The 13141-nt window shown below is 41.0% G+C and overlaps 1 protein-coding gene across 2 annotated transcripts in view; it reads right to left on the bottom strand.

Moving 5' to 3' along the window:
• Window positions 1-653: 653 nt before the first annotated feature.
• The window catches only part of LOC126185144 (4-trimethylaminobutyraldehyde dehydrogenase A-like), a 178598-nt gene continuing 166110 nt past the window's right edge, over window positions 654-13141 (bottom strand). For both annotated transcript variants that reach the window (XM_049927990.1, XM_049927996.1), the window contains exon 9: window positions 654-1880. In XM_049927990.1, coding sequence (XP_049783947.1) covers window positions 1661-1880 — 220 coding nt within the window. In that variant the 3' untranslated portion in view covers window positions 654-1660. The remainder of the gene's footprint in view (window positions 1881-13141) is intronic.

Below are 13141 nucleotides of genomic sequence, written 5' to 3'. Positions count from 1 at the left end.
AACCTATCACCACATAAAGTAGCTTCCAAAAGTGTTTTTAAAAAGTTTCACATTACACGAATGGTGCCAAATGTGAAGCTAGCACATTGACACTATGTGTTCTGAGCAAAGAAAATAGTCCTCATCATATCAGTCTATCTTATAGACATAAAGTGGTAACAGTTGTTATAGCTGTATAAGTAAATATATATGGACATGACTCACAGTCACCATATCCAAGAATGTTATGGTCTATGCCCTGTGACACCCTTTATTGAGCCACTTTTCGTCAATTGAGACCCAAGAGTTGGTGTGATTTTATAACAGTTTTATTGAAATGTCATTCTAACCTACATAGAAATGGCATAACAATGTAGTAGATGGATCCTCAACAACTATATTTTTCTTGGGAAAAATTGTTTCTATATGAACTGATAATGGCTCTGTGTTGTAATGTGATGAACTGAGTGCTGCATGAGTTATGTCGTCTTATATGATTTGTGAGCTCTATTCATGCACGCAAATTGCAAATCTATTAAGTTATTTTCTTTCTTGGTAAACTATTGGCCAGCGCATTTGTATAAGCATTATTTTCAATTTTTTTCCTCCTATAGTTCCGTTGTCTTAGATTTAATACAAATATGTAACTGGATACTAAATTTTGAACGTAGTAGCACTCACAAAAGGTATTTATTTAGCTCATTTTGAATTAACAAATGTTACCACCTTAAATTAAAAATATTAAAAAATGTGGTAAGCAATAATAAAATAAGATTTATCATAAAATCTTATACACAAAATGCCCTCTGGCACACTTTGTACAATGGTGTGAAAAGTACAGATACATGATATGCTCATTATGTGTTTATATATAATTAATTTTCTGTTCACTGAAACTTTTACATTTTTACACAAACAAATAATTGCTTTATGATGTAAAACTATAATTGATTTATTTGAAAACAGCCTTAAACAAAAACCAGCATCTCTCCAACAACTTTAACATTACTTAAAGATAAGTATAAAAAATGTAAACAATGTGTGCATGATTTATTAATGTAACTGGATGTGTGAATTTATTGTATTTATTCAGTTTCTCTATTTTTGTGCCCTAAAATGCATAGGTCACAAAAATGTATGGAATGTGTGATCTGAGGCTTTCCCAGCATATATGCTGCTTTATTGGTTCTCAAGTGTACTGCTAGGTCAGATCATTGAAAGGCCGGGATATTTCCGTGGACAACCATCCCACTATTATCAGGTGGTGCTGATGCTTCATTCAATCAGTAACACCTGATGATGGTGGAATGGTCATCTGTCAAAATATTATGGGCTTTTGATAGATCAGGCTGTATGTTTGAGAACCATGGAATCAGTTTATGGAATGTACGATGTAGCAAGCAATCTGAAAGACAAATTATGCAGCTGTTTTAACAACATATGTTATAGATATTGGAAAGATTCTGTTGACAACAGTTATCTAGGAGTAGGGATTTACACCTCAACACAGAAGTAAATGGATTTATTACTTGCAAGCCAAAAGGTCAAGTTTTTTGTTCTAACTAAATGCTTAGCCACCAGAATCTATTACACACCAGTTTGAACTCTACACCTCTTATAATAATAAAAAAAAACATACAAAGCATCAGTCTCATTAACAACAATGGAATGAGAAGCAACCTCATTGTGGGTAAAGGGGGCCTGCATCAACATCCCCTGTCTCTACAAATACAGTTTTTGTCTGAGTATAATGTTCAAAAACAGCAGTTCCATTTTCACGACCAATTCCACTCCACTTGTACCCTCCAAATGGCAGTTCTGGAGGGTATAGATTGTAATTATTTATCCAGACAGTGCCAGCTTCCAGTTGTCTTATAACTCTAAATGCTCGTGATAGATCTCTGTAAAAAAAAGTAATTGAACACAGTCAAATGATACAACAAACACATTCAAGACAGAGCAACACAATATAGAAGTTATAATATGTGTAAACATCAGGGACTACTCTGTGGACATTTAAAGCATTGTAGGATGGTCTGGCAATTTCTGATATTTGGAAACAATTGTGTCTATTCAGAAAATTTGGAGAAATACAAAGAAGTGACTGATGGTGGACACAAATAGGGAAGGATGATTTCTTCAGAAGCACACAGAAGAGAACTATACAAAATAAAGATTATTAAGAAAATAAGACAAATTATACATTCTGCATAAATTAATTAACACATTTAAGAACAAAAGTTAATTAACACATTTAAGACCAAAAGTTAATTAATTATCCAGAGAATAATGGCCATACAGGAAAAGAAACACCTGCAGAAAATTAATAATAAATACAGAAGTGGTAGATAATGAGAAAGGAATGTTAATAAATGGTATAAAATTAAGTAATAAAGGTTTATAATTAAAATAAGTAATGAGTGAATGATGAAAAGGGAGAACCATCAACAACAAATAAGAGAACAGTTAAGTTGAAAAGGAGCAAGACAAAGGACATAATCATTCAAGAACAGAAACAGAAAAGAAAAAACAAGAAGAGGTCAATAGAAAGGGAGGAGGGGTAGAAGTAGGTAGTACAAAAGAGAGAAAACAGTATCAATGAATTTTACTGGGAGGTAGTTCACATATGGACAATCCTAAAGTATTACAATAGCAGATGCCACATATGGTTGGTCTTTAAGTTCAAATTAACTACATCAGTTAAAAAAAGAATGGCATACCAATTCTTATGCACACCCAAGCCCTTAAATTACGAAACAAAATATGGATCTATATCATACTACCTGTTAAATATTTCTTGGGTTTGTAGCCACTGGGTATCTGTAGTGAGATAAAACATACATGCACTCTGCAATACACTGGTGGGTAAAAACAATTACAACAGTAAGAAGAATTAGTGTAACATAAACGAAAGTTGGTAGCCATGTTTCTACATCTGAATGATTATGATATGCCAGTCACATAAGAGTGATGCTAGTAGTGCCACCATGGAGTGGAGGTTTGCTTGAAATACATGCTGTAATGGTTGTGAGCATTAGTTATGTTTCAGACTGGATTTGGTGAGTTGACATTAGTCAAGAATGTCTTTATGATAACGAAGATGCCATTATCAACCCCTCACTGAGTTTGAATGAGGTTGTGTAATAAGGCTTCTGCCATTCTGTAGAAATATTTGGCAGGAATGTAGCCACTGTATATGATTGCTGGCAGCCCTGATCACAAGAAAGTACAGTCACAAGAAGACCGGGCTCCAGATGGGCACGTGACATTACCGGGAGGGAAAACCATGGTGTTCAGTGTATGGCTCTGGAGCATCTTTTCTGGAGACTAGAAATCTACTTTGTAGGAATCAGCATGGGTTTCGGAAAAGACGATTGTGTGAAACCCAGCTCGAGCTATTCGTCCGCGAGACTCAGAGGGCCATAGACACGGGTTCCAGGTAGATGCCGTGTTTCTTGACTTCCGCAAGGCGTTTGGTACAGTTCCCCACAGTTGTTTAATGAACGAAGTAAGAGCATATGGACTATCAGACCAATTGTGTGGTTGGATTAAAGAGTTCCTAGATAACAGAACACAGCATGTCATTCTCAATGGAGAGAAGTCTTCCGAAGTAAGCGTGATTTCAGGTGTGCCACAGGGGAGTGTCGTAGAACTGTTACTATTCACAATATACATAAATGACCTTGTGGATAACATAGGAAGTTCACTGAGGCTTTTTGTGGATGATGCTGTGGAATATCGAGAGGTTGTAACAATGGAAAATTGTACTGAAATGTAGGAGGATCTGCAACGAATTGACGCATGATGCAGGGAATGGCAATTGAGTCTCAATGTAGACAAGTGTAATGCACTGCGAATACATATAAAGAAAGATCCTTTATCATTTAGCTACAATATAGCAGCTCAGCAACTGGGAACAATTAATTCCGTAAATTATCTGGGAGTAGGCATTAGGAGTGATTTAAAATGGAATGATCATATACAGTTGATTGTCGGTAAAGCAGATGCCAGACTGAGATTCATTGGAAGAATCCTAAGGAAATGCAATCCAAAAACAAAGGAAGTAGGTTGCAGTACACTTGTTTGCTCACTGCTTGAATATTGCTCACCAGTGTGGGATCTATACCAGATAGGGTCGATAGAAGAGATAGAGAAGATCCAACGGAGAGCAGCGCGCTTTGTTATAGGATCATTTACTAATTGTGAAAGCATTACGGAGATGATAAATAAACTCCAGTGGAAGACTCTACAGGAGAGACGCTCAGTAGCTCGGTACGGGCTTTTGGTGAAGTTTTGAGAACATACCTCCACCAAGGAGTCAAGCAGTATATTGCTCCCTTCTACGTATATCTTGCGAAGAGACCATGAGGATAAAATCAGACATATTCGAGCCTATACAGAGGCATACCAATAATATTTCTTTTCACGAACAATACGAGACTGGAATAGAAGGTAGAACCAATAGAGGTACTCAAAGTACCCTCTGCCACACACCGTCAGATGGCTTGCGGAGTATGGATGTAGATGTAGATGTAAATGTAGATCTGCAGCAGCAATTTGAGCAGCAGTCGACATCAGAGTGACACAACGAACTTTTACAAATTGGTTACTTCAAGGACAGCTCTGAGCTAGACACCCTGTAGTGTGCATTCCACTGACCCAAGCCACCACCTTTTGTGACATCAGTAGTGTCAAGAAAGAGCTCATTGGAGGACAGGATAGAGGTCTGTTGTGTTTTCTGATCGAAGTTGGTTCTACCTCAGTGACTGTGGTGGCCGTGTGTTGGTTAGAAGGAAGCCAACTGAGGACCTGCAGCCAACCTGTCTGTATGCTAGACCCACTGGACCTACACCGGAGTTATGATCTAGGGTGTAATTTTATATGACAGCAGGATCTATTTCGTTGCTATCCCACATACCCCAAATGCAAATTTTTACGTCAATCTGGTGATTCACTCTGTTGTGCTACCATTCATCAAAAGCATTCCAGAGGCTGTTTTCCAACAGGTGTATGCTCCACCACATACCACTGTTGTAACCCAACATGCTCTACAGTGTGTCACCATGTTGTCTTGGACTGCTCGATCACCAGATCTCTCTCCAGTCAAGCAAATGTTGGACATCATTGGACAACTCCAGCAACATCCACAAAGAGCATTAACTGCCCATGTTTTGACCAATCAAGTGCAACAGGCATGGAACACCATCCAACAAACTGACATCCAGCACATATACAACAAAATGCTTTCACATTTACATGCTTGCATTCAACATACTAGTGGTTACACCAGTTATTAATGTACCAGCATTTCACATATGTAATGGTTTATCTCACACTTACATTAACCTGTGATCTTGAAATGCTAATCACTTAGTTATGTTATCTAGACAAATGTATTCTTGAAATTTCATTACTCTACACAAATTATTTTTTTGGTTCTGTGACTTTTTTTTTTTTTTTTTTTTTTTTGTTCAGTGTGCGTACATCAGCAATACTTTGAATGCATAATCATGAGATATGATGGCTGATGTTGTGTACTAGTGTAGGCACATCTAAGGCTGAGATAGTTGGTGCAGCCTAGAAATATTCAGCTGGTAAGTGGATTGGTTCGTGGCAGGTGAGCTTGGCTAAGGACATGATTAGGTATTTCTTAAACACTGTGCAGATGCCCAGTAAAACCCATGGAAGAGCGTCGTTCCACTTCCCAGCATATGACAGCACTGTTCCACTCCCCAGCATATCACATGACTGTGGCTTTCAGTGTGTGATGCCAGCACTCAACTAAACCCTTCTGTCAGAGGTGGTAGGTGGTAGTGTGAAAATGCAGAACATCACACATGTGGTACAACACACTGAAGAGGCCTACTTCGAACAGGTGCCCTTGGTCAGTGGTGACGACAGCAGGGCTATCCTAGTGTCTATCAAGGGACAGGCCACTGTTCCTGGCATATTATCACTAATAGATATGGCCTCCACCCAGCTTGTAACCCAGTCAATGATGGACGCTATGTAGCAGCTCCTTGGGATTTGGGTAGATGTCTTACCAAGTCCACATGTAAAAGGTATCCCTCCGCAACATCGAACGTGCTTAAAGGGATGGTAACATTGTATTCAGTCTTAGCTCATTGTCAGGAGAAGCCTGCCCCCATAGTTTACAGTCCCATTTGGTCCCAGGCCAGATCAAGCATTTAGTGAGTAGTGGGCGTGCAAGGCCATGTAACTTGTCAGATACCAGACTTCATACATCGAGAGGAACCAGAGGTTGTGTCCTACCAGCAGAAACATCACAGGGAAGATAATTATTGGTGCCATGCAGCTGCTCAAATGAAAGATTAAGCCTGGAAGTTGGGTCTGAGATGAGAGTCTGCAGTTCTGTATGGATGAGTTGGGGCTGTGTCATCACATTGAAGTCGAGGTCATTGACAATAGCTGACACCCTACACAATCTACAATAAGGTTGTCAGCATCACTCATGTGGTGGATGTCTGTGGTGAACTGAGAAATAAAGTCTAAATGTCCACTACAGCTGGAGGGCACGTTAGTAATCAACTCCGCTAGCAGATGATGATTGCTAAATAAGGTTGATTGTCAGCCTTTGACATCTTCCTGGAAGAACATGATGGCCTCATAGGCCACCAGGAGCTTCTGGTCATATGCCAACCACTTCTTCCGAGAATCTGAAAGTTTTTTCAAGGAGAAATGGACGGGATGGAAGTCTCCATCAACTTATTGCTAGATAAAGGCTCTGATGGTGGTGTCACTCATGTGGGCCTGAGGATTGTTCAAATGTGTGTGAAATCTTATGGGACTTAACTGCTAAGGTCATCAGTCCCTAAGCTTACACACTACTTAACCTAAATTATCCTAAGAACAATCACACACACCCATGCCCTAGGGAGGACTCGAACCTCCGCCGGGACCAGCCGCACAGTCCATGACTGCAGCACCTTAGACCACTCGGCTAATCCTGTACGGCGCCTGAGGTTTCATTAGTATGATAGCGACAGCCTGTTAAAAGAATTTTTTTGAGTCATTGAAAGCATGCAGCATGAGAAGTGTCCATGAGATCACCTTTTCCCCAGGGCCTGAGTTATCAGAAGCTGAGTGTCGGCAGCATGTGGGAGTTGTCTGCAATACAAAATTTACCATCACTAAGAACCTACTGATCTCTTCGTACAATAGAGGAGGCAGCAGTGAATTGATAAGAGCAGTGGAATCATCAATTGACTTGTGACGGTCGGCACTGAGGAAGTGTCCGAGGAAAGTCACAGTAGGTTTGTGTAGTTGGCACTTCTCTTAATTAGCAATTACTCCCACCCACTTCAAAGGCATGAAAACTGATTTGAGGGGCAGTTCATGTTCGTGTGAAGAAGGCAAAAATACTAGTCTGTCATTCAAGTAGGTGTAACACTGATAAGTGTCGCAAAGTATGCCATCAATCAATCTCTGTAAAGTCTGAGCAGCGTTTTTTAAACTGTATAGCATTTGTAAAAACTCATAGAGCGTGAATGGTGTAATTATAGCAGTCTTGCCGACATCCTCTGCATGCATCAGTATATGTAGGTACGCCATCTGACAGTCTGTTATACTAAAGACATTGGCACCCGCCAGGAGATTTCTGAAGTCCTTAATATTTGGAACTACGTAAGTATTTGGAATGGTCCTTATGTTAAGGCACTTGTAATCTCTGAAAAGCTGGAAAGTACTAGCCTTTTTAAGCACAAGATGGACTGGGGACATCCAGGGGCTGTCAAATGAGCAGACTATTTGAGCAGCTAACACTTTGTTCACCATCTCTTTGGTACTTAAGGCAATCAGGAGCCAAGGCAGCACACTTTCTGTCATGCTGGGGATGCAGGAGTGATTATGATGCAATGGAGTGAATTGTTATTAACAGCAAATTGGCAAGGGGTTCAAAGAAGGTGGAGCGTGGGACACAACTAGTGCAGGCTGTACTGAACACTATACTAATCCCTGTCCCCAGCAAGTGCAGGTGCAGCTGTAGCAGTGTGTGTCCTTGCAAAGATGTTATGCACAGCAGTTAGTGAAGCTTACCCTATGGCTATCAGTTACAGAGGGTGCCATTCTCTTGTTGTAATTGAACAGTGTCAGCTAGGTTGTTCATACATAATTGTTCTGTGTGTCACAATTAGAATGACAAATCTACAGATTCTGCCAGTGTATGTAGATGTGAAGAAAGTGTGTCCACTGCAAGGTCCATAAGTGCTGAAATAGTAGGTGGTATTTCATTGCATGTAGCAACTGGAAGTCCTGGATAAGTAATCCGGTGGGGATGTGCATAACTGTGTGTCAGACAAGGTCAGGAATCAACTCATGGCAGCCACGAGGTTTGAGGCATCATGTCACGGACTGCGCGGCCCCTCCCACCAGAGGTTAGAGCCCTCCCTCAGGCTTGGGTGTGTGTGTGTGTGTGTGTGTGTGTGTGTGTGTGTTGTCCTTAGCATAAGTTAAAGTAGTGTGTAAGTCTACGGACTGATGACCCAAGCAATTTGATCCCTTAGGAATTCACACACATTTGAACATTTTGAACTCACAGCGAGCTATGAAATAACCCCCAATGACTGGTTCAGTGACTATATCACAAAGAAAGTCACAATGCAGTTGTAGATTGGGTACCAAGTCAATAGTGGAAGTAGCAGATCCATGAACCGTGACCACAGAATTATTAGCAGCTTGTAAGGTAGTCGTCAATGTACCAGAAGACAGAGAAGCTAGTTTGTGAGGGAGTACATTCATGTCAGATCCTGTTTCCATGAGATGAAATCTTCCTCTTGTGCAATCCTTAAGACATAACCTTCATGAGCCAGGCAGGTAAGTCATGTTTGAGGTAGTGGTGCACAATATGGAGACTGTGTGGCTTGATATGTCACAACAGCCTGTTGTGCCCTTGTCAGACCAGCATGTCAGTTTGGATAATGACACAGTGGCTTCCAGTTCTGAGCTTGCACATCGAAATGTGTATGAAACCAGAATGGCTCAGGTGTGATAGGGTGCTAGTTGCACTGGCAGTTGGTCCAATTTGCACTTTGCTTCTGAGTATAGCAGTCTGCCAGTTGGACTCAGACTGAGCAAGCATCACAGGTAGTAAACTGTGGTGGCTGCAGTCAGTGAAGATGCTGGTAGGGATAGTTGGTCGGCAGCTGGCCCGTGTGCCGTGCTGCACCATATGGGCATCGGTTATGTAGTGTAAAGTCTTTGAAGAATGATGGCTTGTTTATGCTGTCATTTTGTGTCTGGAGCCTGTCAAGTTTGTCAATGAGGGTGATGTGTTCAGTCATGGGGCAATCCTTGCTGACCTGGAGTGATGACTGGATGTGCAGTGGAAGCTTAAGTAGGCAGAGAGGCCTTAACATAGCATCAGACAGTACAGAATGGTTTGCAATTGTGTGGAGCCTGCACCACAATTGCGACAATGTCTGTGAGCTTAGTTCTTTGTAACAGATGACCTGTGTCAGTTGTTGTTCTAGTGAAAGAGATAGATGGTATGCTTCAGTGTTGCGTACTTGTCACAAACTGAAGGGTGGAGAATAATATCACTGATTAAGTCACTATTGCCACTTAGGTGTGCAATCAGTGTCATGAACTTTGTCTTATCATCAAGGACACTGTTATACTGTGTTATTAACTTTGCTGTAGTGAACTATGCCTTGACATGGAGGGGGTCAGACTCTAGTAGATTGATTCTTTGGAAATGAGTAGGAGTATTGTAGGATTGTCGTTGCAAAGTTGTGGTGTAAGATACTAAATTCTGGTATTGTGGTACTAAAGCCTGTATCGTGGTATTGTCCCTGTGGAGGCATAGTAATAGCTTCAGGGAGGCAAACCCTAGCAATGTGTCCTTCATTGGAAGAAGGCAAGTCCTGTTGGGTTGTAGATGCATCTTATGAAATGGTGTATCTCACCCAGTGTTGACGGCTGTAGAGGAGCGTTTCAGAAGTGGACCCCATTTGACAGAAAGGCGTGTGGAAACTGGCGACTGGTGTGAGAGGGTTGGCTGACCCCTTATTTGGTGGAAGTCATGCCGGGCAGGTAGCCACTGGCCCAAGCTGTGCTTGCAGTGGAAAACAATATGGTTGGTGTTGCTTCTGGCTGAGGCAAATGTATAAAGACACGCATGTTCCGACATTCACATCTGTGAGACAGTCATCACAAAGTGGATTTGACGAGTCGAAGGTGCCAAGAAGTGATTGTCAATCATTGCATTTTTATGTGAGAGCAGTATTATTGTTGTCCAATAACAGGGACTGACACAGGTATTGTTGAGATGTACGACACACAATGTCTGTCACGATAGGCACTTGTGAGTCACTGAAGATTGCACACTTACAGAAGAAGAAATTGTTATGTGCATTTTCAACATTTTGCGGATAGTTTGCTGCATCTGTGCTGCTGTCGCATGACAACCAGTGCTGATCAGACAGCATTGTCAGGCACAACAAGAAACACAGAAAATGCACAGAAGCTGCATAGTTGCGGAAACTCGGTGGAGTAGAAAACTCAGTGTCACCGATGTAGGCACTTAGTATTGGTAGTGAGAAAAAGACAATCATACTCTATGTAACACATGTGTCTTATTATATCACTTGGTGCATGGATCTACACACATCAAAGCCAGAGACCAGACTAAAAAGTCAGCAGTACTGCTTCACTATGTCTTCACTCCAGATGTGTTATTGTTGCTATAGGGCCAAGAACCTATAAATTGAACACTTGTAACGGATCAAAATTATATGTCAATACTATGCTGTAAAATAGTCTTTCAGAACATGTGCACTACTTTAAAGTAATAATCAGTCCAATGTTGGTACTGAATTGAAGATACTCCACAATAGATTTAAGTCTAATTCTGAATATTTACCTGCAGAAAATGATTGAATGTTAATATATCAAAAGGTTTTAAGGAAAATTATTAGGTTGCCACATGATCACAGTAGCACTGAAGAAGGTGGGAAATTTATAACAAAGTTACCATATGGAAGGTTGCTGAAGTTTTCCTGTACTATAACCACAAATGTTCAGTTCCAATAAAAGTTGTAAACAAAATAAAAATAAAATGCACAATACAATTAACATCTTCTATAATATAATAAAACTAAACAGAACACAATAAAAAAATAACAATGTTGGCTGAATTTGTAGTAAATAGAATAAGGACAATGTCCATGACAGTACATTTCATTGTTGAAGAAACAGTACTAAGTAACTGGCTGTGCAAATTTTCTGTATAAATGCAAAAAGGAGTGCTGCTGCAGCTCATTGTTACTGCTTGTTACATACAGTGAGGTGACAAAAGTCATGGGATAGTGAAATGCACATATACAGATGGTGATAGTATCATGTACACAGGGTATAAAAGGGTAGTGCATTAGCAGAACTGTCATTTGCATTCAGGTGTTTCATGTGGAAAGGTTTCTGATGTGATTAAGGCCAAGCATGTGGAATTAACAGACTTTGAATGTGGAGTGGTAGTTGGAGCTAAATGCATGGGGCATTCTATTTCAGAAAACAGTAGGGAATTCAATATTCTACATTCTACATTTATACTCCGCAAGCCACCCAATGGTGTGTGGCGGAGGGCACTTTACGTGCCACTGTCATTACCTCCCTTTTCTGTTCCAGTCGCGTATGGTTTGCGGAAAGAGCGACTGTCTGAAAGCCTCTGTGCGTGCTCGAATCTCTCTAATTTTACATTTGTGATCTCCTCGGGAGGTATAAGTAAGGGGAAGCAACATATTCGATACCTCATCCAGAAATGCACCCTCTCGAAACCTGGCGAGCAAGCTACACCGTGATGCAGAGCGCCTCTCTTGCAGAGTCTGCCACTTGAGTTTGCTAAACATCTCCGTAACGCTATCACGGTTACCAAATAACCCTGTGACGAAACACGCCGCTCTTCTTTGGATCTTCTCTATCTCCTCCGTCAACCCGATCTGGTACGGATCCCACACTGATGAGCAATACTCAATTATAGGTCGAACAAGTGTTTTGTAAGCCACCTCCTTTGTTGATGGACTACATTTTCTAAGGGCTCTCCCAATGAATCTCAACCTGGTACCCGCCTTACCAACAATTAATTTTATATGATCATTCTACTTCAAATCGTTCCGCACGGATATTCCCAGATATTTTACAGAAGTAACTGCTACCAGTGTTTGTTCCACTATCATATAATCATACAATAAAGGATCCTTCTTTCCATGTATTCACAATGCATTACATTTGTCTATGTTAAGGGTCAGTTGCCACTCCCTGCACCAAGTGCCTATCCGCTGCAGATCTTCCTGCATTTCGCTACAATTTTCTAATGCTGCAACTTCTCTGTATACTACAGAATCATCTGCGAAAAGCCGCATGGAACTTCCAACACTATCTACTAGGTCATTTATATATATTGTGAAAAGCAATGGTCCCATAACACTCCCCTGTGGCATGCCAGAGGTTACTTTAATGTCTGTAGACATCTCTCCATTGAGAACAACATGCTGTGTTCTGTTAGCTAAAAACTCTTCAATCCAGCCACATAGCTGGTCTGATATTCCGTAGGCTCTTACTTTGTTTATGAGGCGACAGTGCAGAACTGTATAGAACGCCTTCCGGAAGTCAAAGAAAATAGCATCTACCTGGGAGCCTGTATCTAATATTTTCTGGGTCTCATGAACAAATAAAGCGAGTTGGGTCTCACACGATCGCTGTTTCTGGAATCCACATCCAGAGATCCACAGTATCAAGAGCGTGCTGAGAATACCACATGCTAGGCATTACTTCTCACCACAGACAATGCAGTAGCTGACAGCCTTCACTTAACAGCCAAGAGCAGGAGCACTTGCATAGAGTTGCCAGTACTAACACACAAGCAACACTGCATGAGAAAACCATGAAGGTCAATGTAAGGCAGATGATGAACACATCCGTTACGACATTGCTGTGAAATTTGGCATTAATGGGGTATGGCGGCAGATGACCAAAGCAAGTGTCTTTGCTAACAGCATGACATTGCCTGCAGTGACCATGTTGGCTGGATCCTAGACAACTTGGAAACTGTGGCATGGTCAGATGAGTCCCAATTTCAGTTGGTAACAACTGATGGCAGGGTTCAAGTATGGCACAGACCCAGTGAATACATGGACCAAAGTTGTCAACG

This window comes from Schistocerca cancellata, chromosome 1 (genome assembly GCF_023864275.1).
Source record: "Schistocerca cancellata isolate TAMUIC-IGC-003103 chromosome 1, iqSchCanc2.1, whole genome shotgun sequence".
NCBI lineage: Eukaryota > Metazoa > Arthropoda > Insecta > Orthoptera > Acrididae > Schistocerca > Schistocerca cancellata.
The sequence above is the reverse complement of the archived record's forward strand: the minus strand, read 5'-3'. Positions and strand labels throughout refer to the sequence as shown.